The sequence below is a fragment of the Mustelus asterias genome, chromosome 2 (assembly GCF_964213995.1).
Source record: "Mustelus asterias chromosome 2, sMusAst1.hap1.1, whole genome shotgun sequence".
Lineage (NCBI taxonomy): Eukaryota > Metazoa > Chordata > Chondrichthyes > Carcharhiniformes > Triakidae > Mustelus > Mustelus asterias.
Window position 1 is genome coordinate 158,976,387 of NC_135802.1, and position 27,230 is coordinate 159,003,616.

Genomic DNA, 27,230 nt, shown 5'->3' on the forward strand with positions numbered 1-27,230 from the left:
CAGCCAGTGATGCAACTTTCAGGACAGAAACTCAGCTCCTTGTTGTTGCCCAGCTTGCGGTTTAATCGAAAGAGGTAGAGGATTGGGGGAACAGCCTCAGGGAAATATACATCCTGTCGAGTGTCTTTACCGAGTTGGAGAATGTGGGCACTCCAGGGCACTCGGAGTCAGGGTATTAGTCCATCCCTTCAGCATAGACACAATCCAAATCGTAAGTGCTACGGCTGGGAGCTGAGAGACTTTGGGCTGGGACTTTCATAGCTTGGTGCCTTGTTGGATTCTCCAATGTCAGGAGACTGGGGCCCTTTGTCTTTTTGAATGGTGAGGCACCGCGGGGGGGGGGGGGGGGGGGGGGGGTTGGGACACAATTATCACACCAGTAGTCAATTGTGACCTGGACTCATTGGAATTCCTGACACTCGGGTAGTAACAAGAGATGTCCTCTTGCTTGCCAGAGGCTGCATTCCATCATTAAAATAAATAAATAAAATCACTGATCGTGCCAAACAGGTCGATGAATAATCCGTCTGTTTGACTGCACTGCCTAATGCCTGGTTGGGAGCCACAATGGGAAGTGAGCCATCCACAGTTGAAAAGAATTAAACTCCTTTGCCATTCCTGCTGTATGTGGGACTCTCACCGAGAGTCTGAAGGTTGCGGATTCAAGTCTCAAGCGCCAGGGCTTGTTCACCAAGGGGTGACACTCCCAGGAAGTACAGAGGGAGTGCAACCCTACTGGACGCGCTGCATTTTAAATGAGGCGTCACACCCAGGCCTTGGCAGGTGAATATAAAGACTCCCTGGCGCTATTGTGAAGAGGGCAGGAGTGATGGGAGTTATCTATGGTGTCCTAGTCAGCATTTATTACCCCAAAAGACATCAGGCAAAACAGACTGAGCATTCTCACAGTGCTGTGCATGGGAGCTTGCTGTGCACAAATTGGCTGCTACCTTTTCTACAGTGACCCACCCTTCAAAAGTGTTTGATTGGCTAACAAAATCATTTGGAACTGAGGCAGCGAGTGGCACTATATAAATGCAAGTCTTTCTTTTCACTGCAGGACAGTATCAATATTAACGGTCGCTTGGCAACACACATTCTGAAACGCTGCAGTAATGAGAGATTTGTTGGTGAAGATTCTCATCTTGCAACCCCTCTGGTCAAACACAAGAATATCAAATTGCAGCAAAGTGTCTCTCACTTCAGCACTGATATGGATATTGGTTTTATTGATGGCTTTGGTGTGACAGTTCGAAGGGTAAGAATTATTGAACTGGAGTATAAACCGCAAACTAATATTATCAAAGACAATACAATACCTTTGGAGTGAACATGTATGCCAGCCCATTCCCCGCTCCATGCAGTGTTACTCCTCGAATCAGAAATATTATCAACACCACATATGGAAAGCAAGCTGTCACATAGACCACCTGTATCAAAGAGGAAGAGGTTAGAATCTGCCTTTCATAAATCACATTTCAACTTAAGCTTTTGTTCCGTGTTGCCCATTACAAAATGGTTAACCATTCTGGAGTTTTATTATTAACGGAGCCCTGAGTGCTTTCAGGGGCTGCTGGGGAGGAGGATGCAAAAAACTACTGCCCAACTCACACAATCCCCTCGCGAGTGCTGCCCCTCCGCGGGGAATCAACCCCAAGACTCTTCAGCTTCTGCTCAGATCTGCATCTGTTGCACTAACTTGAAGGGCCAAATGGCCTCCTTACGCTCTTAATGGAGTGGTACATTTGGGAAAGGGCGGGGGTTTTGTGGGTCAGGAATGAGATCATAATGGATAACTCGCCCTCTCTTTGTGCCCTTTCCCAAATCAAAAAAAAGTTTATTTATTTGTCGCAAGTGGGCTTACAATAAAATTACTGTGAAAATCCCCTAGTCGCTACAATCTGACGGCTGTTCGGATACACTGAGGGAGAATTTAGCACAGCCAATGCACCCTAACCAGCATGTCTTTTGGACTGTGGAAGGAAACCGGAGGACCCAGAGGAAACCCACGCAGACACGTGGAGAACGTGCAGACTCCACACAGACAGTGACCCAAGCCAGGAATTGGATTCCTGGCGCTGTGAGGCCGCAGTGCTAACCACTGTGCCACCCTTGGAGAAACTGCAGCTCGGCCAGCATCTCTCTTGGGAATGTTAAAACAAATGTCATCTCCCTTTGTGTCAGCCTGCTGCTTGGTCCGGCTAGGTGGCAGACGGAACACTGCCGCTGTGCTGACAGCTTCTCGTCACTCACGGGGGAGGTCCCACAGGGGACACTTGCCCCGCACTGCGAACGCAGCTGGGCTGGGCATGGTCGGATTGTCAACCCTCCAGGACTGCTCGGAACAAGCAACGGCCAATCTCTTCGACACAGTTGCCAGCAAGATCAGGGAGGAAATCGCTCGCCAGCCGCTTTCCTCAGAATACTTTTGTTTGGCTACTTAAAATAAAACGTTGCTGATCGGAAAACGCGGCTGTTTTCTCCATTGAGAGGATGTTGCACGGCAGACAGACGTGTCACCTGATCAGTGTGGGAAACGCAGGCATTGGGAGGATTGAGATTGCATGATGAAAGCTCCAGGAATATTCCCAACCAGGATTGCCAACTCTGCAGTGGAGCCATGCTGAGGGCCAGGCCAGTTCGCAAAGTCGTACAGTGTCACAAGAGTGAGGCGCTGGGGCACGGGGTACGATTAGGCACAAGTTACAAGCTAACTGTCTTCAACTGAGGAAAAGTAACTTGTGCTGATTATACTGGCAAAATGCACGATGCACCACCTCCACCCACTCCCCAACCGGGCTCCAAACCGCCGGACCAAGCAGCAGGCTGACACAAAGGGAGATGACATTTGTTTTAACATTCCCAAGAGAGACTCTGTCTGAGCTGCAGTTTCTCCAAGGGTGGCACAGTGGTTAGCACTGTGGTTTCACAGCGCCAGGGACCCGGGTTTGATTCCCGGCTTGGGTCTGTGCGGAGTCTGCGCGTTCTCCCCGTGTCTGCGTGGGTTTCCTCCGGGTGCTCCGGTTTCCTCCCACAGTCTGAAAGACGTGCTGGTTAGGGTGCATTGGCCGTGCTAAATTCTCTCTCAGTGTACCCGAACAGCCAGAGTGTGGCAACTGGGGGGTTTTCACAGTAACCCTCATTACAGTGTGAATGTGATAAATAAACGGAAAAACGTAAACCACTTCCTTCAAAACAAGAATCCAGCTGACTCGGCCGTGTTTATTTGGGACATGTTTAAGTGCAGATGGAGCAAATCTGCAAACCTTGTGGTTCATAAGCATTGAAGTGGAGCGACTGGACTATTCAAACCGTTACTAGATTAACTTCTCTGTTACCTGACAGGAATCACCACTCGGAACAGTGACCCTGCCTGTCAGGCTGAAGTGCGTACTCTGGAGAAAACACAGCCCTCAGCGCGACATGTCCATCAACACAGAAGCTGAACGATCATCTTTAAAAGACATACTGGGCACCCGTTTCATTACGGGGTGGCTTTGCAAAGTTTCCCGAGCCACAGGTCTCTTTGGAAAAGTATTCTCCTCTGTTTTATCTGTGTCAGCTGCAGAGACGTCTAAAGTCCGATAGTCACGTACCTTGCCAGTGGATTCCGTTCCTCTAATGATACAAAGATAAACTATCAGCCAGGAAAGGATGAGGCACAGAATCAAGCCCCAATGTAATGAGCCACTATCACTGATTGTGGGAGAGATGTTTAGTGTCTCCCTGTACCAGAAATATTCGGTGGCTGAACTCTTTGCACATTCTTCCACGATGCCAGTATTGTTGCTGTTTGGAGGACAACTGGCCCAAGGTAAAGGATTCTGCACAAACAAAAAGGCTAAATATTAATGCAAATAAAACCATGTGGATAAATAAACTTCACCCCCTTGTGCGAGTTTTTATTTTTACACAAAGCAGCATTTTATTTAATTGGAATGGAATGAGTATCAATTGGACAGGTTATTACTATTGGTCGGCTGAATGTACTGGATCCCACGCTCCCCGGACATTCTCTCTTCCACCTTCTTCCGTTGGGAAAAAGATACAAAAGTCTTAGGATCTTAGAATCCCTACAGCACAGAAAGAGGCCATTCGGCCCATCGAGTCTGCACCGACCACAATCCCACCCAGGCCCTACCCCCATATCCCTACATATTTACCCACTAATCCCTCTAACCTACGCATCCCAGGACACTAAGGGGCACTAAGTGTCTGAGGACACAAAGGGTCGTGAACGTAGCCCAATCCATCACGCAAACCAGCCTCCCATCCATTGACTCTGTCTACACTTCCCGCTGCCTCGGTAAAGCAGCCAGCATAATTAAGGACCCCACGCACCCCGGACATTCTCTCTTCCACCTTCTTCCATCGGGAAAAAGATACAAAAGCCTGAGGTCATGTACCAACCAACTCAAGAACAGCTTCTTCCCTGCTGCTGTCAGACTTTTGAATGGACCTACCTTAATATAAGTGTAGCAAAAGGTCAACTTGATCTTTCGCTACACTTATATTAAGTTGATCTTTCGCTACTTATATTAAGTTGATCTTTCGCTATACTCTAGCTGTGACTGTAACACTACATTCTGCACCCTCTCATTTCCTTCTCCCCTAGGTACTCTATGAATGGTATGCTTTGTCTGTATAGCACGCAAAAAACAATACTTTTCATTGTATCCCAATACATGTGACAATAATAAATCACAACACCAGGTTAAAGCCCAAGAGGTTTATTTGGAATCACGAGCTTTCACAGCGCTGCTCCTTCCTCAGGTGAGTGATGAACCTGATAAAGGAGCAGTGCTCTGAAAGCTCATGATTCCAGATAAACCTATTGGACTTTAACCAGGTGTTGTGAGACTTCTTAAAGTGCCCATCCCAGTCCAACGCCGGCATCTCCACATCAATAATAAATCAAATAATGCAACAATTTGTGGTTCTACGTACCTCAAACGAATGGAACAGGTACCAAAGACTCCATGATACAATAGCGTTGTAGTACACACAGACCAGGAATGATATCACCACACTTCCTGCACCTGTGGACGGGGAACAGGGAAAAGATTGTGACTTGGCAAAATTACTGGCTCACCTCGCCGGGTCAAAGTTCAAGAAAGAGAACCAAAGGTGAAGTTACTTACCGACACCAACCAAATATGGGTTCACCCCCTTCCAGGCTCCAATGCTTCCTTTCCTCATCAACTGGCCTAACGTCAGCTCCAGATAAAACAAAGGAAGTCCTTCCACAATTAACATAATCGCGTAAGGAATTAAAAATCCACCTGAAAGAGACAAATACAAGATTAGCTGTGGAAATTGAAGGGGTTTTACAAACATTACTCTGGTTCTATATGGTTCAGTTGCCTATTAATTGCATGCAGATGGTGGGCATTAACTGGGAGTTCTCCTGTGCCCCCTATAAATTGGACCAGATTGAAACTGTGGTTATTGGGTTAGGAGATCTATGTTTGCAATGTGCATCACTGTAAATAAATGCTAACAATACTGTATAATAATTGGTTCACGTTCTATCCTGTAATAAGTCTTCGGAGACAGAAGTTCCTTCATTTTCGATTCCAACAGCAGCACACAGAGTGTTCTCAGTCAGCTGTCTACCTCCGGGAGTGCCAGAGGAACTGACACTCCCGGCTAAATACAAGGAAAAGACTCCCTGATTGGCCCATCAATTGACTCCTTAATCTGCTGTCCAACCAAATAAACAAAATCAAATTAATTTAGGGATAACTCAAGAGTGGCAGTTCCCTAAAAGGAGGGGAACCGCCCGAAACAAAAGACAAAGCGGAAAGGAAACATAAAACATCAAATTAAAACGTGATTAAAGAGGTTAATAATACACCCCAGTCCCTGTGGTGCCCAACTCCTTAATCAGGGAGTTCATATTCCAATAGGCCAACTTCAATGTCCTGATTGAAGTCATTGCAATCCATCACCACTGGGCTTTCAGGACTAAAATATTCACCAACGTTCATCAATATTTGCCTCCATTTTCCCTTCGAGTCCTCTCTCCACCAACAGCAACTTGCATTTATATAGTGCCTTGTCACAAGAGCAACTTAATCAAAATGTGATATATGGGGATAATGGGATAAATTCCCAGAGGTTTGGCTAAAGAGGGAGGCTTTAAGGAGGAGAAGTGTGCAGAGGGATGGAGAGAGTGAATTCCAGAGCAGAGATGGGCAGAAAGGTGGAAGGAGTGAATTCTAGCACATAGAACCTTGGCAGCTGAAGCCATTAAAATAAAGGATGCTGAGCAGGCCAGAATTGGAGCAAAGCAGAAATCTCCGAGGGTGGCGAGGCTGGAGGAGGTTACACAGATCGGGAGCAGTGTAGGGGCTGGAGGAGGTTATAGAGATAGGGAGGAGGTTACAGAGATAGGGAGGAGGTTACAGAGATAGGGAGGAGGTTACAGAGATAGGGAGGAGGTTACAGAGATAGGGAGGGGTGTAGGGGCTGGAGGAGGTTATAGAGATAGGGAGGAGGTTACAGAGATAGGGAGGAGGTTACAGAGATAGGGAGGGGTGTAGAGGCTGGAGGAGGTTATAGAGATAGGGAGGAGGTTAGAGATAGGGAGGGGTGTAGAGGCTGGAGGAGGTTACAGAGGTAGGGAAGGACAAGGCCCTGGGAGGGATTTAAAAACAAAGATGCAACATTTAAAATAGAGGCATTGGACTGGGAGTCACTGGAGGTCAACAGGCACACAGGTGATTGGGATGAGTTTGGAAATGGGAGGCATAGCTTTGGAAAGAGATGGGATTATGCAGGGTAGCTTCCTTATTCTGTGCAAGAAGATAGGATTGGAAAGCTGCCCCCCCCTCCCCCCCCCCCCCCCCCAACCAAAGTTCCTCCCCTCCTCTTCCCCTGTCAACTACTCGGAGATCTATGATAGTTGGGGAAACACACTGATCCCTCCTTCTCTGGGGTAAAAGATCAGCCCCGCGCTCTGACTCTGTACAATGACAGGGATGAAAATCAGAAACATGCCCAGTGGTGCGAGACACGTGTGTTGCACTCCACAGCAGAGCGGCTGAACCGTTTCACAAACACATCATTTTTGGAATAAAACCCAGAATGCTGCAGCCAATGATTAAATCACAATTAATCTTTTAACTAACATCTTGTGTCAAACTCTGCTTTGTCCGTGACACAGAACATCAGTGAAACTGTGAACACAGTGTTCTTTCCAGTAGATGATAGCTGCGGGCAGAATAACTCATGTACCTTCACGGTGAAGCATTTTACTTCATCATGTGCACATAAGCTGCAAAATTTTAACAGCATCCTTTTGCTACGCAGGGTTCCGTTGTCCTAGTCACTGCCATCAGGCCTGCATGCAATATTAATTCATACACGAAGCAAGCTCACTCCACTGACGTCAAGCCGAGTGACGCAGGCATAAGAAATAGGACAGACAGGAGCAGGAGTGGGCTATTTGTCTCCGAGACTACACTCCGCCACTCAGGACTGATCAATCTCAGCTCCGCTTCCCCACCTGCTCCCCATGCCAGTCCAATTCCTCAAAGATCTGCCGACCTCCAACCTGAATCTCCGCAATGATTAAGTACCCACAGTGCCCGCGGTAAAGAATTCCAAAGATTCACACCCCTTTAAATGAGGAACTATCTCCTCATCTCTGTTCAAACCCCTTATCCTGAAATTATGCCACCCCCAAGTTCCAAACTCTTGAGGCAGAGGATGGGGTGGGGAAGGGGGGAGGGTCTGACCCTCTGAAAATCTATTCTATCAAGTCAAATAAGAATTTAACACATTTTAATGAGATCACCTTCCATTCTTCAGAACTCCAGAGAATAGAAACCCAACCTCTCTCATTCGTTTGCCCTCTGGGGAATCAATCTCACATCAGCTAGATGAGAACGGGTAGGATTTTATGGCCTTGCTCAATTGAGACCGGAAAATCCCACCCAAGATCGATGGGCATTTCTGTTGCCCGCCCCTTGCTCACTCCAATTCTATGATGGGCGGGGCAGTAGAATTCCAACGGATGTCTAAGGAGTAGACTGTTTAAAAATAAAATGACATCTTTGAACTACAGTCCCCATCAATGTTGGCTGTGTTCTCCTGAAAGGTAACCATACCATTCGACTACAAGAAGTAGGAGCAGAGGTAGGCCTTTCAGTCCATCAAATCCGCTGCACCATTATAGATCATGACTGATCTGATGTAACAATCCTCAACTCCACTTTCCCGCTTTATCCCCATAACCCTCGATTCCCATACTGATTAAAAATCTGTCCATCTCGGACTTGATGTGGAGATGCCGGCGTTGGACTGGGGTAAACTGGGGGATATCTCGGCCTTGAACAGACTTAATGACCCAGCCTCTACAGCCCTCTGCGGTAAAGAATTCCACAGATTCACTCCCCTCAGAGAAGAAATTCCTCCTCATCTCTGTGTTAAATGGGCGACCTCTGTTGAGAAGTCGTGAATGTAGCCCAAAAGGTCATGAATGTAGCCCAATCCATCACGCAAACCAGCCTCCCATCCATTGACTCTGTCTACACTTCCCGCTGCCTCGGCAAAGCAGCCAGCATAATTAAGGACCCCACGCACCCCGGACATTCACTTTTCCACCTTCTTCCGTCGGGAAAAAGATACAAAAAAGTCTGAGGTCATGCACCAACCGACTCAAGAACAGCTTCTTCCCTGCTGCCATCAGACTTTTGAATGGACCTACCTTGCATTAAGTTGATCTTTCTCTACACCCTAGCTATGACTGTAACACTACATTCTGCACTCTCTCATTTCCTTCTCTATGAACGGTATGCTTGTCTGTATAGCGCGCAAGAAACAATACTTTTCACTGTATGTTAATACATGTGACAATAATAAATCAAATCAAATCCAAAAGGATTAACCAGACGATGGATGGTGAGTACCCAATCTTCCAAACTTTTATTACTTGCTAGAATAATAATTTTAGGGGCTGACACCTTTCTGGGAATAAATAAGCTATCCTCATTTATTCCATTCTCATTCCTGTGACCACGAAACGGCATTTCTAGTTTTAGGTTTTCACTTGTCACATGATGATAAGATAATTAAGGACGTGGAAGAATTTGGATCACATTAGCTCATTGGGCCAGATGCAATCTCTCAATTATCATGTTCCCTGAAAGATTCAAGGGGTTTGCTTCCAACAGTTTACCTGTGCACTCACCCCCAAGTGTTGGTAGCACCCAATGCTTTCTGACTTAACCTTTATTGCTCTGTTTGACCTCCGAGTATCCCATTGCCGTTCTGGCCATCTTTTTCAATATATCTTGGCATTTTCTTACATTCTGTCCTGTTTGTAGGAATCATATCTTTCGCCAGTTTTCATTTGTTTGTGAATCCAGTTTGGGTCACACGTGTTTCTGTTGCGAGTTTCCTGCCTTTCCGTTTGTAATTACCCGGAATGTTCAGCTTCAGAGATTTTAAAAGATCTTCCCCTTGTCCTTTGCTGGAATATCGTCAAATAAACGGTGACAAAGCATTTGCTTTCTCGCTGCATAAATCTGGGCTCCTGGGTTTTGTCGAAATCTCAGATCAGGGTAAACACCTCTTTGAAATTCAACAGCCTGCGCTTAGAATAGAATAGAATCCAGGAGGAGGCCATTCAGCCCATCGAGTCTGCACTGACAACAATCCCAGTCAGGTCCTATCCCTGTAACCCCATATATTTACCCTGCTAGACCCCCTGACAGTAAGGGTCAATTTGTCATGGCCAATCCACCTAACCGGCACATCTTTGGACTGTGGGAGGAAACCGGAGCACCCGGAGGAAACCCACGTAGACACGGGGAGAACGTGCAGACTCTGCACCGTCAGTGACCCGAGGCTGGAATTGAACCCGGGTACCTGGCGCTGTGAGGCACCTGGCCAGTAAATATGGCAAAATGGGCCTCATGCTACCTGCCAGCGCAAGTTAAAATTGGACCGTGGGTATTTTCCCTGAACATCAGTTTTACCCAATCACAGGAGGCGTCATGATGTGGAGATGCCGGTGTTGGACTGAGGTGGGCACAGTAAGAAGTCTCACAACACCAGGTTAAAGTCCAACAGGTTTATTTGGAATCACGAGCTTTCGGGGCACCGCTCCTTCATCAGGTGTATGAGTCACTCACCTGACGAAGGAGCAGCACTCCGAAAGCTCGTGATACCAAATAAACCAGTTGGACTTTAACCTGGTGTTGTGAGACTTCTTACAAGAGGAGTCAACAGACCGGCAACTGTGAGAATCTGGCTTCAATATTTAACAGTTCCGTGTGGTGATTGGAGCACATTAGAACAAAGAACAAAGAAAATTACAGCACAGGAACAGGCCCTTCGGCGCTCCAAGCCTGTACCGAGCATGCTGCCCGACGGAACTAAAACCCCCTACCCTTCTGGGCTCCATATCCCTCCATTCCCATCCTATTCATGTATTTGTCCAGATGCCCCTTAAAAGTCACTATCGTATCCACCCCCATTACGTCTCCGAGTTCCAGGCACCCACCATCCTCTGTGTAAAAAACTTGCTTCATACATCTCCTTTAAACCTTGCCCCTTAAATGTATGCCCCCTAGTAATTGACTCTTCCACCCTGGGGAAAAGCTTCTGACTATCCACTCTGTCCATGCCCCTCAATCTTGTCGACTTCTATCAGGTCTCCCCTCAACCTCAGTCATTCCAGTGAGAACAAACCCAAGTTTCTCCAACCTCTCCTCATAGCTAATGCCCTCCATACCAGGCAACATCCTGGTAGATCTTTTCTGCACCCTCTCCAAAGCCTCCATATCTTTCTGGTAGTGTGGCGACCAGAATTGAACACTATATTCCAAGTGCGGCCTAACTAAGGTTCTATAAAGCTGCAACATGACTTGCCAATTAATGCTCCCATACCGCTTTCCCACCATTCACCAATTTAACTAGCTTCAGGAAGACCTGGTCTCACTGGCCTTTCTACCGTACACCTGTGGCAATTTGTAAGCTTGTACTCACCGTGCAACAGACACACGTTTCTATAATTGCAAAATGAGATTGATAATTGGAAGGGACTGCCATCCCAGAAGACCAAACGCCTAAACTGGGGAGTCCCCAGAACCCAGGCACGGGGGTTGCTGTGTAACTATATCGGACCCAGGCTGCACACCAACTTCACCCTGCTCCCTCAATAGAATTCCTGCCACATGCAGCCAGCATTGACCACCATTATTCATTGGCTGCGACCGTCAGCAGAGGGCCCATCATCACCTCAAGCCAGTTTCGAGCTCTAAAGGGAAGGTGCGTTGTGGCTGGAGCAGGCGCCGAGATTACATGCACAGAGAAAGTTTCCCCGGAAAGCCATGAGAAATGGCACAGACCGGGAGAGAGCAGGCTCCAAGGTATTCGGACACTGAATGGGAGCTCTGGGTGGTCTTGCCTCTCATCCACTGACTCGTGTCTACACTTCCCGCTGCCTCGGCAAAGCAGCCAGTATAATTAAAGACTCCACACACCCCAGACTCTCTTCCACCTTCGTCCATCAGGAAAAAGATACAAAAGTCTGAGGTCACGCACCAACCGACTCAAGAACAGCTTCTCCCCTGCTACCATCAGACATTTGAATGGACTTACCTTGCATTAAGTTGATCTTTCTCTACACCCTAGCTATGGCTGTAACACTACATTCTGCACTCTCTCGTTTCCTTCTCTATGAACGGTATGCTTTGTCATACCGCGTAAGAAACAATACTTTTCACTGTATGTTAATACATGTGACAATAATAAATCAAATCGAGATGGAAAGGAGGAGAGATGACATCCTGCAGCTCGATCGGTCTAGGGGGCTCTCCAGACACATGGACGGGAATGGGAGCAGTGAGGTGTGAAGGACAATGCCAGGAGTCAAGCCTCAAGGAGCTGCAAGAGGTTCAATGACCTGACATGAATGATCAAGGTCAGTGAATGCCTTTTGAATGAGCACAGCCGACCAACCGCACCACTATCCTCACACAATTTCACCCGCTTGTCCCCACCAAGAGAAGGAAAGGCATCCAGCTCATTGAATGGAGAGTTTCATTGACCTCCCATACTCAACAGTGGACAGCAAGCTGAAAGGTATTTCAAATATCTTCCAACAAAGCTGTTTGAGAGGTAAAGTAGTCACCTGCAGAGCCACGGGAAATGTGGCAATTGGCCCGCTTTGGTGCTGGAGTTGTGGGTGCAGCGGGCGGAAGATCTCAGTGAGGAGATCCTGACTGAAGCTGGGACAGCTCACACATTAGCCAGAATTTTACCGCCTCGCTTGCCCGAGGATCGTAAGATCCCGCCCGAGGCCCATGGAGAATGCCGTTCTGCGATTCTGGGATGGGCGTGGCGGTAATATTCCGGCCATTGTCCCTCGCTGAGGTTCAGAGAGGAACATTGCTCCCTGGGCGGACAAGGCCTCCGATTCCTTCTCCTCTTCCAGCAGCTTGTCCTGCTCTGCATGGCCACTGCTCATTGTTGGGCTGTTCAAGGTTAATAGGGGGGGCACCGACTGAAGCTTTGAGCTCCGAAATGGCAGCATTAGCATCACAGGGAGGCAATGGTCTAGTGGTATTATCATAGAATCATAGAATCCCTACAGTGCAGAAGGAGGCCATTCGGCCCATCGAGTCTGCACCGGCCACAATCCCACCCAGGTCCTACCCCCACATATTTTACCCGCCAATCCCTCTAACCTACGCATCTCAGGACTCTAAGGGGCAATTTTTTTTTTAAAACTGGCCAATCAACCTAATCCGCACATCTTTGGACTGTGGGAGGAAACCGGAGCACCCGGAGGAAACCCACGCAGACACGAGGAGAATGTGCAAACTCCACACAGACAGTGACCCGAGCCGGGAATCGAACCCGGGACCCTGGAGCTGTGAAGCAGCAGTGCTAACCACTGTGCTACCGTGCCGCCCTTATTATTATCGCGAGACTATTAATCCAGAAACTCAGCTCATGTTCTGAGGACCTGGGTTCAAATCCCGCCATGGCAGATGGTGGAATTTGAATTCAATCAAAAATACCTAGACTTAAGAATCTACTGATAAACCATTGTCGATTGTCAGATAAACCCATCCGGTTCGCTAATGTCCTTTAGGGAAGGAAATCTGCCGTCCTTCTCTGGTCTGGCCTACATGTGACTCCAGAGCCACAGCAATGTGGTTGACTCTTAACTGCCCTCCAAGGGCAACTAGGGATGGGCAATAAATGCTGGCCAGCCAGCGACGCCCATGTCCCACGAATGAATTAAAAATAAAGTGTTGTACACTGACTGATGGCACCATCTGCCTGTTCCAGACACTTACAGCAGATGCGCCCACTAATGCCCTCACCAACATATCTCACTGCCAAAGCATGTGAAGGCAAAGAAGATGCGACACTGATCCCCTAACAACACCTGCCACGCGCAAACAAGGGGGCTACCGGGTCTAATTTCACACCCAGGTTGTCTTACGAAACCCTTTAAGGAGCCGTGCCGAAACACGAGAATCCTTGAACCGGCCATGTTTAACTTGTTTGAATTTACCATTGGTGTGACATAATAAAATTTAAAGGGGCCTAGACTTTAAAGGGGCCCACGCATTCCAAGAACATTGCTTAAATGCGATAAGAATTCACTGGTCAGATAATTACTGTTCAAATGTAACAAAATGCACATTACCTTAAAATCACGAGCAATTTATATCTTATTAGTAATGCCTGAGAGGAGGTGGAGAGGCCTGGAGTGGTTTGTATCTACTGCCGGGCTGTTAGCTAATGTTTACAACATGCAGACCAATGAAAAACACATTTGTGAAGGATTAACTTTTGAAATGCGCTGAGCAATTATCTGTGAAAGCTGCAGTCTAAACTGGTATTGAAGCTAAGTGTGTCTTAAAGTTTAAAGTTTATTTATTATTAGTTACAACACCGCAATGAAGTTACTGTGAAATTCCCCTAGTCGCCACAGTCCGGCGCCTGTTCAGGTCAGTGCACCTAACCAGCACGTCTTTCAGACTGTGGGAGGAAACCCACACAGACACGAGGAGAATGTGCAAACTCTGCACAGACAGTAATCCAAGCCAGGAATCGAACCTGGGTCCCTGGCACTGTGAGGCAGCAGTGCTAACCACTGTGCCGCCCTTCAATGAAAGGGAATTATTTTTGGTAAATTAGAATTTCCCCCTCATTGCCCCATCCCCACCCCCTAACCCCCAAATGATGAACTGGCAATGTCCATTCCCCCCCCCACCCCAGAACCACCACAATCCACCCCCACACTATCCATTTCCCCCAGCCCCCAATCCATTTCCCCCTCACCATCCATTCCCCCCTACAATCCATTCCCTTCTCCTCCATTCGCCCCCACAATCCATTCCCCCTCCCCCATTCGCCCCCACAATCCATTCCCCCCCCCCCTTCCCCACCCTCAGCATTTTCACTCTGTTGCTAAGCTACTGTTTCCCTAGGAACCTCCTCACTGCTTCCACCTGCAATGAACACAACAGCTCTCTGGAAAGCTGACACATCGAGGTGGTGAATCTTTCCTTCGTAAGGGATTAACTTACACCCCCCCCCCCCCCCCCCACCCCCCACCTTGACAGTGACTCATTCACTGACTCACAAATTGAATCAAAAGCGGAAGGGAACCAGTTTCTGCAGCGAGTGGTTAGGATTTGGAATTTACCACCAGAGGGTGCGGTGCGGTGCTGGCAGAATCAATTGCAGCTTTTAGAAAGAGAGCTGAGTATTCGCTGAAGAGAAAAATAAAAAATTGCAGGAGCATGGGGAAAGGAGAAGGGAAGTGGGACCAGGTGAGCAGAGAGGCAGCACAGACAGACAGGCCTCCTCCTCTGCTGTAACCAAATCTATTATTTACTTTGTCTCATCCGACTAACAAATCCTTTCTTCCTCTTCCTCTGTACTCACCCTGTTGAGGTGCTATTCAACCAGTTCCTGTGGCAGCAGGGCTTACACCCCCACCATGCACTAAATACAGAAACTTCCCCTCAAATGGCTGATTGGATTTGATGACCATCTACACATCTATTGCACTTTCCCCCAAAAGGCAGTGGAGTGGAAACTATTAAGAACGCCATCTACTTTGTAGAATCCCTACAGTACAGAAGGAGGCCATTCGGCCCATCGAGTCTGTACTGACCACAATCCCGCCCAGGCCCTATCCCCATGCATACTTGTCCAGAGAGGCGGAGGGAGCAGATTCTGGACTTAGTGCATGAGGTGGGCTCGGAGAAGACAGGAAGCCAGTGAAGAGAGGACCTCCAATGCCAGGATCACTACCATGGGGGGGCGCCAGCCAGCTTGGCAGAGAAAGATTGGAATAGTCTTGTACTATCTAGACAGCATTGCCCAAGCGGAGGAGGGCAAGCTGCTTCATTGACTCCCGGAGCCTCTCTTGCAAATGGGAGAGATATGGCCAGGAGTGCAGGAACAAAACTTTTCCAGCAACATCCCTACAGAAGAAAACCTGAGACACCATCTGGTGGGGGAACCATGTTTAAGGATGACACCTTTGTGGCCCCCAGCCCACCATTTCTTAGTTATGTCAGTGAGTGGACATTCTGCTTTCAGCTCCAGACTGAGCTTAGGGAAGAAAGTACCATTGTTAATTCTGTTTGCCGGACATACATTGTGCGCAATGGGCAGGACATTGTCAACAGTTCAAATTTCCAATGTCCACAAGGTTCAGTGCTGGTGTTAAGTTCGTTTTTCACGAGACTCTTCCATCCTTGATACAAAGGCAAACACCAACCGTTGTCAGAAGCAAAGTTCTTTATTTGTCCTACATATATAGGCTGGCTTAACCTTTACTACTTAACCTCCACTCAGTGCTGGAAGTCAGTTAGTAAAAAGCACACGAAGCAACAAGGCTGACCCCTTTTATATAGTTTACAATCCCATCAGGTAGATGTGATTCCAAACAAGACTTAAGCACACATCACCCGATTCAATCAAAAATGAGTAGTTACAGGAATTCATAGAATCCCTGCAGTGCAGAAGGAGGCCATTCGGCCCATCAAGTCTGCACCGACCACAATCCCACCCAGGCCCTACCCCCACATATTTTACCCGCTAATCCCTCTAACCTACGCATCTCAGGACACTAAGGGGCAATTTTTAACCTGGCCAATCAACCTAACCCGCACATCTTTGGAACTGCTGTATAAGAAAGAGCATCCTATTAAAATACGCATTTACTACTTACAACTCCCACCCATCAGAACATAAGCATAATGTCTTTAGGATACGCCATTTGTTAGCACAAGAGAGAACATTATCACGTACTCAGCAAGACTCGCACCCCAGCCGGGCTCAGCAAGCTGGAGCCTGTAGTTAACCTGTTTTGTCAGTTTGCTCCCATGAGCTGTTTCTCTGCCGTTCTTGCAAGCCCAATAGTTCACCTTGACCTCTACAGTGGACATTAACTCTTTAATATCTCACTGGTAGCAAGGACTTTGTAAAATTATTGGCCACATTCAGCTGCTGCTTGCTGTTTGGCAATGGATTCACCAATCCACAGCGTTACATTAACCCAAGGCAAGAACACATTTCACTTTTCATGAGTTGCATGCGCTTCAATTCAGAGTTCGTGTACAATGGGTTGGTATACATTTAATTGTGTTTTTTGAAATTCATTTACAGGATGTGGGCACTGACTAGACCAACATTAATGGCCCATCCCTAGTTGCCCTTGACAAGGTGGTGATGAGCTGCCTTCTTGAACCGCTGCAACCCCTGAGGAATAGGTCCACCCACAGTGCTGTTAATGAGGGACTTCCAGGATTTTGACCCAGCGACAGTGAAGCAACGTCGATATATTTCCAAGTCAGGATGGTGAGGGACTTGGAGGGGACCCTCCAGGTGGTGGTGTTCCCATGTGTCTGCTGCTCTTGTCCTTCTAGATGGAAGTGATCATGGGTTTGGAAGGTCCTGTCTAAGGAGGCTTGGTGAATTGCTGCAGTGCTACTTGTAGATGGTACACACGGCTGCCTCTGCTCGACAGTGGCGGAGGGATTGCATGTTTGTGGAAGGGGTTGCAACCCAAACGGGCTGCTTTGCTCTGGATGATTTTGAGCCGTGTGAGTGTTGTTGGAGCTGCACTCATCTAGGCAAGTGGAAAGTGTTCCATTACCCTCTTGACTGGTGCCTTGTAGATGGTGGACAGGTTTGGGGGGGGGGGGGGGGGGAGAACACCTCTAACTTGTCACAGGCTAATTGTAAATACTATTGTCACTGATATTATGCAACTTTGAACACAATAATAAATAATATTAATCAATGATTCACTACAACATAATCCATTTCAACAGACCCAGTTTTTCTTTAGAATGTCCACAATGTTAAGCTGTCCATTTGTTACTGTTTCCTCTTGGAAAATAAGGAAACAAAAGTTAACGAACAGCACATTGTTCACATTCATTGCGTGCTTATCAGAGTACAATACTAAATGAGTAGTCAGGGGCATAGGAACAGGAGGAGGCCATTCATACCCTTGAACCTGTTCCAACATTCAATGAGATCATGACTGATTTGCGACCCAACTCCATATATTTGCCTTTGCTCCACAGCACTTAATACATTTGGTTAACAAAAAAAATCAATCTCAAATTTAAAGTCAACTATTGATTTAGCATCAATTGCAATTGGCGGAAGAGAGCTCTGAACTTCTACCACTGTGTGTGTGTGGAGCTGCCGGCGTTGGACTGGGGCATTAAGAAGTCTCACAGCACCAGGTGAAAGTCCAACAGGTTTATTTGGAATCATAAGCATTTGGAGCGCTGCCCCTTCATCAAGTGATCACCTCACCTGATGAAGGGGCAGCGCTCCAAAAGCTTGTGATTCCAAATAAACCTGTTGGACTTTCACCTGGTGTTGTAAGACTTATAACACCATAAGATACAGGAGCAGAATTAGGCCATTCGGCCCATCGAGTCTGCTCCGCTATTCAATCGTGGGTTATATGATTTTCATCTCCATTCTCCTGCCTTCTTCCCCTAACTCCTGATCCCCTTATTGATCAAGAACCTATCTATCTCTGTCTTAAAGACACTCAATGAGCTGAATTCCACATGACTCGATTTTTCAGACCCTGCTCCCGAGTCCTAGACACCCACAAACAGTGAAAATAGTTTCTATCGAGGCGAGTGTTGGCGGTTCGGGTAACAGAAAAAAATAACGTGGAAACTGATTTTCATTTTCAAAATGTGAGGCAATCTCTGAGTTCAGAAACATTCACAAATTGGGTAAAGTTTGAGAGTCCGTTTTGGAGAATGGTGGTCCGTGTGGGTCTGAATCTGACTACAGAAGCTCCCTGTCAGCAGAGTGGTCTTGTACAATAGTGCCATAATATTACAATAAATCATATCAGATTCAATGATGATTGCCCATTCATTGCCCATATTTCCAAGTCAGGATGTTGAGCGAGTCGAAGGGAAAACTGCAGGTGGTGTTCCCATGTGCCTGCTCCCCTTGTCCTTCTGATTTGATTTATTATTGTCACATGTATTAGTATACAGTGAAAAGTATTGTTTCTTGCGCACTATACAAGACAAAGCATACCGTTCATAAGGAAGGAAAGGAGAGAGTGCAGGATGTAGTGTTACAGTCATCGCTCGGGTGTAGAGAAAGATCAACTTAATGTGGGGTAGATCCATTCAAAAGTCTAATGGCAGCAGGGAAGAAGCTGTTTTTGAGTCAGTTGGTACGTGACCTCAGACTTTTGTATCTTTTTCCGGATGGAAGAAGGTGGAAGAGAGAATGTCTGGGGTGCGTGGGGTCCTTGATTATGCTGGCTGCTTTGCTGAGGCAGCGGGGAGTGTAGACAGTGTCAGTGGGTGGAAGGCTGGTTTGAGTGATGGATCGGGCTTTGTTCATGACCCTTTGTAATTTTTTGCAGTCTTGGACAGAGCAGGAGCCATACCAAGCTGTGATACAACCAGAAAGAATGCTTTCTACAGTGCATCTGTAGAAGTTGGTGAAAGTTGTAGCAGACATGCCAAATTTCCTTAGCCTCCTGAGAAAGCAACAATCGTGCCAATACCACTATCTACAGCTTGACAATTGAGTTAATGATGGCAATGCTGCCTATTCAAATACATGGAAAAATACATGTTCATTTAGTTCGAGTTGTATAATCTTTGAATGTTTGATTTGAATAATGTTCCAAAAAAGGTTTGTACAGCTTTAAGAAATTGTCAATCAGGGGGCAAGGTGGTCTCAAGTTCTCCACCTTGGAAAGTCTCAGATGAAGAAATGAAGGAAGCCGCACGCAATAGGCTGCATAATTTAGGAGTGAAGAACAAATAAAAACTCTTAAGGGCATTTATCCTACTCCAAACAAACAATGTACAATTTGCATGGCCACTCCCAATTTACCGACTGTCCAAACATAAATCAACAACAAGCTGGAATGTTCAAGAAATGAGGTACGACTCAGCCAAAGCTGAGACATCAAGCTGATGATACAATCTACATTATCCAAAATTAATTATGCTTCCTACACAAGCATGCACTGCATGTAATGCATTTAGCCCACAGCTAGATATATTCTTAGAGTCTCAGTTCTATGTTTAACCAGGTATCTGGCCTGCTTCTTTTTAAAGGGAGTTTTTGATGGGACTCTATTGCATATTTAGCCGTTCAGGTGTTTAACAGGAAGGTAGAACTTGGAAATATGGATATTGACAGCGATGGAGGTAAATCTTTGGAGAACACAGTGTGAAGTGGATCTGCTCCCGTGCACCCGGTTCTCCAGTTTGTTCTCCCACTCCCAGTGATTTATATTAACCACCTGGACTTGGGTGTGCAGGTCACAATTCCAAACTTTGGAGATGGCACAGAACTTGGAACTACGAGGAGGAGAGTGATGGACTTCAAAGGGATATATACAGGCGGTAGAAGGGCTGTAAACATGGCAGGTGAAACTTAATGCCAATGAGTGACATTTTGATTGGAGAGACAATACAAAATGGAGTGTATAATCTAACAGGGGAGCATGAGTAGAGGGACCTGGGGGTATATGAGCAGAGCCTGCTGAAGGTGAAAGGGCAGGTTGAGAAAGTGGTTAATAAGGATCCTGTGGTTCAGAAATACAGGCAGAGCATACAAATGACGGTGAAACTTTATAAATCACCGGTTTCGCCCTAATTGGAATACTGGGTCCAATTCTGGGCTTTAGGAAGGATCAGAATGCATTGGAGAGGATGCAGAAATGGTTTAGGAGAATCGTATGTGTGCAAAGGCTCGAATGACAAGAATGTTTGGAGCACAGGAACTCCTAGTACATGCCATCTGTCTGCAAGAGCACGTTAAAACAGTCCCTGACCTTTCGCACATTCTCTGCCCCCCCCCCAAACCCCCACAATCCTCCAGCACCCTCTCAGGCAGTGTATCGCAGACCCCAAGCACTGGATCAATTGGAGAAGCTGTTCTCTCTCATTGGAGAATGTTGAGAGGGGATTTGATAAGAGGTGTTCAAAATGATGAGTGTTACGGGGGGGGGAGGCAGGTAGGGGGGAGAGACCTATTGAAGATGAACTGTAAAAAGAACTGAAGACGTGAGGAAAAACATTTTATTAATAATCCCAGAATGTGGTTAGGATGTGGAATGCAGTGTGTCTGGAATGCAGTGTAGGGGAGGCGGAATAACTACTTTCTCAATAGGGAATTGAATAATAATCTGAAGGCAAAAGAAATACTGCAGTATGGGGCCAAGGTCAGAGGAGTGGGACTGGCTGAGCTGTTTTTGCAGAGGGCTAGCACACACACACACGATGGGCCGAACTTCCTCTTTCTATGCTGCAACCATTTGATATCATTGTTACCATAACGACAAGAGCAGTGGGGATGGAAAAAGGGCTACTCTGTTGGTGCCATGTTGGAAATGAATCTTCTAATCTCGACTGAGGCTCATGAATGACCCAGTCAGGTTCAAAGAGCACCGCTTCAGTTGTGTTTTTTTCCTTGTTAAAAAGTGGAACGGTAAAGAGAATGGAAAGTGAGATCAGACCAGGTAGCTCAGATTGAGAAAAATCCTAAAGGGAACTGCATTGATCCATTTTTTTAAAGCACATCCACACACCACATTCCTTTACCCTTTAGGGAATAGTGAGGGGCGGGGCGGTGAGGGGGGAGAGGATTCCCGAACAGATTATCAGCCCGTTGAAATGCATGATGAACGCTCCTTCCGTGGCGTTGGACTTGAACCCAGAGGTAGGGGCACTACCCACTGCACGGGCGGCACGGTGGCACAGTGGTTAGCACTGCTGCCTCACAGGGCCAGGAACCCGGGTTCAATTCCGGCCTTGGGTGACTCTCTGTGTGGAGTTTGCACGTTCTCCCCGTGTCTACGTGGGTTTCCTCCGGGTGCTCCGGTTTCCTCCCACAGTCCAAAGATGTGTGGGTTAGGTGGAATGGCCATGCTAAATGGCCCCTTAGTGTCCCAAGATGTGGAGGTTAGAGGGATTAGCCATGTTAAATATGTGGGGCTACAGGAATAGGGCAGGGAAGAGGACCTGGGTAAGGTAATCTGTCAGAGAGTCAGAGCAGGCTTGATGGGCTGAATGGCCTCTTCTGCACTGTAAGGTTTCTATTTGTATGATCCACCACAAGAGCTCCTTGATCAAAGTGGAGAATATGGGCACAATCCCACTACCTCCCACACGCAGAGAGTTGAGTTCATTCCCCCAGCTGGGCAAAGAATGTGCAAAAGAACCTGCCCTACCTGAGGACTGAACTCAGGACCTTCTGGTCATGAGACTGATGCACTGTCTACTCTGCTAGGAAGAGATGCTTTAAATACTGGCGGCCAGATGGGGGATGCAGCAGATGTGAAACTGATAAGAACATGTGCTACAATTGATCTTTGCCAGAAAGCTGGAACCGCGCCACAATCGGCTTCAAGTTAGTAACTGGGTGGGGCAGTTCCCCGATTGGGGAAAGATTAGGGAATCATTGAGAGAGTATACAAAACCTTGGGGTGGGGGGAGGGGGAGGGGGGGGGGAAATAAACCAGAATTAAGGAAAATTCCCTTTCTCATTAATATTTTTTTTAACTGCGGTGTCATTCCTATGACAATGTTTCCCGTGGACATTTGATGAATGTATTGTGATTAAATATATGCAGATCTGTGGAGACACTGCAGAAACCCACTCTAGAGCAACCTCGTTGACACCACAAAGTGACAAGGGAAATGTTGACATTACAATTTAGAATGCTGCTTCAAAAAGAAAACAAGAGAGGAGTTGGAATTTCACAACTAGCACATTGTTTTTAATTTATTTAAAAACACACAAGTGCAACTTTTTTGCATGCTTTTCAAATTTCCACAATGTCACGCACCGTTCCTCAAGAAACATTCTCAGCTCTTCACCTTGTTCCTCCAGAGTTGGTGCAAAAACATAGTAACAATGGTTCTACATATTTTCTTTTCTCCTTTTAGTGAACCAACTATTCCTACTTAACGCTGCTTACTGGGTGGTCCAGCTCATATCTGGCAGCGTCCACATGGAGATCACGGAAGCACGTTCATGCTCTGCTATCCCAGACATACATTTATCTCATCTGTCATTCATAAGAGTGAACATCAAGAGCTGGCATTTATAAAGTATGCCAAACCCAGAAAAAACATTGCCTGAGGCATTACAATGTAAAAGGAAAATTGAATGACTGCAGAGGCGCAAAGAGAAAGCAGGTTAGGAGGTAACAAAGACCAATTGTTGAAATATTTATATTGGGGTGTAGCCCCCAATCCTGGCAAGACCAGCATTTATTGCCAAACTCTAAATTACTTTGAATGGACATAACCCGAGTGGCTTTCTAAAATATTTCAGAGGGCAATTAAGAGTCAACCACAATTAAAACAGAAAATGCTGGAAAATCTCAGCAGGTCTGACAGCATCTGTGGAGAAAGCATCTGGGTCAACCAGACTCAAAACGTTGGCTCTATTCTCTCTCCACAGGTGTCGTCAGACCCGCTGAGCTTTTCCAGCATTTTCGGTTTTAGTTTCAGATTCCAGCACGTGCAATTATTTTGCCTTGATCTAAAAGTCAACCACACTGCCTGTGGATCTTCTCTAATAGTCATTGGTGAACCGGAATGGATTTTCTTTTGAGGACAATTCGGTACTTTCAGGATCATAAGACCATAAGACATAGGAGCAGAATTAGGCCACTCGGCCCATCGAGTCTGCTCCGCCACTCAATCATGGCTGATATTTTTTTCTCATCCCCATATCTCCTGCCTTTTCCCCATAACCCCTGATCCCCTTACTAATCAAGAATCTAGCTATCTCTGTCTTAAAGACACTCAATGACCTGGCCTCCACAGCCTTCTGCAGCAAAGAGTTCCACAGATTCACCACTCTCTGGATGAAAAAATTCCTCCTCATCTCTGTTTTAAAGGATCATCCCTTTAGCCTGAGGTTTTGCCCTCTGGTTCTAATTCTTCCTACTACTGGAAACATCCTCTCCACGTTCACTCTATCCAGGTCTCTCAGTATCCTGTAAGTTTCAATAAGATCCCCCCTCATCCTTCTAAACTCCAATGAGTACAGCCCCAGAGTCCTCAACTGTTCCTCAGATGACAAGCTCTTCATTCCAGGGATCATTCTTGTGAACCTCCTCTGGACCCTTTCCAAGGATCACCGTTATTGATACCAAAACTTGTTATTTCAGACTTGTTTAATTGGAATTTGAATTCCCCAGTTGCTGCCGCGGTGTTTGAGGTCAAGGCCAAAACTTTCCAGCCAAATCTTCCAGTCCCACCGGCGTAGCACCCTTGCAGCGGGTTCCTGGCAAAGAGCTGCGCATTCAATGGGAAACTCCTTTGACAAAGGCGGGAACAGAAGATCCCATCGCTGGCCAATAGCGGGCTCCCTCCCGCCGCAAAATATAGAATCCCTGCAGTGCAGAAGGAAGCCATTCAGCCCCTCGAGCCTGCACTAAGAACAATCCCACCCAGATCCTATCCCCGTAACCCCATGTATTTACCCTGCTAATCCCCCGACACGGGCATGGCCAATCCACCTAACCTGCACATCATTCATTGCGTAATAAATCCTGCTCCCTGTCTCAAAATCTATTAGATGCTTAGATTAACTCCAGAAGATGTCACATTGTTAAGAAAGAGTAAGTCTTTCACACTAATCTGTAAAACATCAAACCAACTCTTGCTCTGTATCCATTTCTCTACCATTGGAAATTCCTGAGGGATGATTATATAATATGAACAGCCAGCATATTATACCAACATGTAGATAAATACCAATGGTATACTGTCCCATCTGGCATTTATACCCTAGCAATGCCCGGTGTCACCCAAAATTGTTAAAGATCGGGGGAGGAATTTAAACATAAAACAATGGTTCCAGGCATTCATGCGATCACAAAACCAAAACTATCAATTTTTTTTTTAAAGTCCTCATCTTCCCCAGACCAATTATATCAAATCTGATCCTCCAATCTCAGCTGGGCACCACAGTGGTGGCAGTGTCGCTATCCATTATATTTAATGCCTTTGGCCTCAGGAATTGGGCTGGGTCAGAGTTGCAAACAAGGGACACAAGCCTCCTGTCACTGAGATGGCATTGCCACAGCTGAATGTGTGGCACGCTCACCTCCGAGTCACAAGGTTCTGGGTTCTAGTTCCGCTCATGATGACAAACACAAAAATGGCTATGGGCCAAGCGCTGGTAAATGGGATTAGATGGGAGGTCATGTTGGTGCAGACTCCATGGGCCATGTGCACTGACTGTAAGGCTGGAATTTTACCACCACGCCCGCCTGCCTGGAATCGGAGTGGGCGCAGCTCACAGAACGGAATTCTCCGTTGGCCTCAGGCCGGATTTTACGAGTCTTGCCCGAGTGAGGTCATAAAATACCGACCTATGATACAACAAAAAATAAAACTGACACCCTGGTGCAGTACTGCGGGAGTGATGCATTGGTGAAGGTGCCGTCTTTCGAACAGGATGGTAAATGGCGGCCCTGACTGCCCTCTGGGGCGGGTGTAACGGATCCCACCGCAGCAGGGGGAGTTATCTCTGGCAGCCTGGCCAATAGTTTTTCCCCTCAATCAACAACAAAAACATATCAAATCATTGTTATCTGGGATCTTGCTGTGCACAAATTGGCTGCCACATTTTTTACATTACAACAGTGACTACACTTCAAAAGGTGCTTGCGTATGGTACCATATAAATGCAAATCTCTCTCTCCTGTTGTCAGAGAAGCCTGGGAAATTCAGGCCCACCATTTCTGCTGGCCACAATGAGTGGGGACTCCAAGCAACTTCCCAACCACAGGAACCTGCTCTAGAGTTGTCACTCAAAGAGCCAACTCAAATTCATAGAATCCTACAGTGCAGAAGGAGACCATTCGGCCCATTGAGTCTGCACTGATCACAATTCCACCCAGACCCTATCCCCTAACCCCATGCATTTACCCTAGTTAGTCCCCCTGACACTTAGGGGCAATTTAGCATGGCCAATTTTAATGTGGCCAATCCATCTAACCCACACATCTTTGGATTGTGGGAGGAAGCTGAAGCACCCGGAGGAAGCCCACGCAGACGTGGGGAGAACATGCAAACTCCACATAACCCCATGCATTTGCTCTGCTATCCCCCTGACGCTAAGGGGCATTTTAGCATGGCCAATCCCCCTAACCCACCCATATTTGGACATTTCACATTTCAGAGGCCTCAAACGTGAGAAGGTTAAGGGGGAGCAGCACCTGGTGCAGGCCCGGCTGTTCTCTCTGAACATTGGAACCCAAGCCTAATGCTCGGGAAAATTCACATGTGTTCACAGCTGCGCCGCAGTTTACATCGGACTGTCTCCAACTGGCAATGGGTGCCTGGGGCTGGCACATGTTCCACTCACCCCTGGGCACAAGAAGCCACGTAAAAGGGTCATTAAACAAATTGGAATTCCTCACTTGTTCTGCAGTCTTGAACATGAGTCACTTTCCTTTGTCTAAGTATGATCAAATCCCATAACTTTCTGTGATTACCCAGTTTCAATTGATACCCTGGATTCAAGTCCTGTGGGATATTTTGCGATACATAGGCACATTTTCTTTATTTTTTGGCTACCAGTAAATCAAATAAGTGTCACCAATATTCTGACTCTTACTGACATGATTGGTTTCGCTTTGTAAATTTCCCCTTTCACAGTGAGCCAGGTTGCTTTATCCCACTGCACCAGGTTACAATGGTAACCAGGCTGTCAACTCCTACTCAATATTGGGGAATATTTAAGATCCTTTGCTAGAAGTCAGCTCAAACTATTGGGAGGTTGGGAGGGGGCTGACAGTCTGTCAACAATCCCTCTTAGAGAAGCATATAAAAAACATCTTGGGAGTCTTAATAAGGCCTCTGTCTGTATTTCCCCCTGTCTTTCACATGGGATTATTCAAAGAATCTACCGCAGATGCAATCAGCACCAGATTCAGGGTGAGAAAAAAAGGCATCTTCTGGAACTGCGTGAACAATATCCGTTTTGTAATGTCGCTAGTTCCGTAGGTACTAAAAAAAAACACCCATTTCAGAGGATTTTAAAATGTCACAAGGAACACGATAAAATACCCCTCCAGATACTTTTTTTTGTGGGGGGGGGGGGGGGAGGAATTTAAGAAAAAAAATCTGGAAGAGGAGTTTTACAAGAATCCGTTCAGTTAAAAGGATTTACATGATTAAAAATAGTGGCTCCCACCCCCCCCCCCCCCCCCGCCCCCCGCCCTCTCCCCCGGTCTAGCAGAGTGAAAGCCATAATGTCTGTTCATTGTATTACAAACACGTGGAACCAGTCAGCCAGAATCCCACTAGAAATCCGTTTTATATTTTAACACAAAAAAACACACAAAGGCCATTCCTGCTGACATTAAACAATTTTGTGGACCAATTTAGCGAAAGCTACCAATTAAAAGGCCAACATCAGACTGTTGTTTAAAACGTGCCGGGCTGGCAAGCAAAAGGCGAGACACATACAAAAAACCCCAGCCCAGCATTGGACTGAGGAGGGAGGTTAAAGCGGGCAGGGTTAGTCTGGAAAAGGGGGAGAGTTTGTACACAGCGAGCGGCTCTCCTGCTTGCTTTGATACAGTTACACTGCCGGGATACATTGCGAGAGCCGCTTTGTTTAAGGTCTTTGCTGCTTCCCAGGTTCCGACACGTTGGGAGACAATGGAGTGAGGAAGGGAGACTAAACCCAGACAC

At 46.7% G+C, this 27,230-nt stretch overlaps 1 protein-coding gene across 3 annotated transcripts in view; it reads right to left on the bottom strand.

The window, feature by feature from the left end:
* Nucleotides 1-27,230, bottom strand: part of slc6a20 (solute carrier family 6 member 20) — a 60,459-nt gene that overhangs the window by 31,848 nt on the left and 1,381 nt on the right. For all 3 annotated transcript variants that reach the window (XR_013495647.1, XR_013495650.1, XM_078199698.1), the window contains exons 2-5: nt 5,142-5,282; nt 4,948-5,039; nt 3,597-3,824; nt 1,320-1,430 (exon numbers count right to left, since the gene is read on the bottom strand). Coding sequence is in view for 1 of the 3 variants with exons in the window: in XM_078199698.1 (XP_078055824.1) it covers nt 1,320-1,430; nt 3,597-3,824; nt 4,948-5,039; nt 5,142-5,282 (572 nt within the window). In the remaining 2 variants the exon portion in view is untranslated. The remainder of the gene's footprint in view (nt 1-1,319; nt 1,431-3,596; nt 3,825-4,947; nt 5,040-5,141; nt 5,283-27,230) is intronic.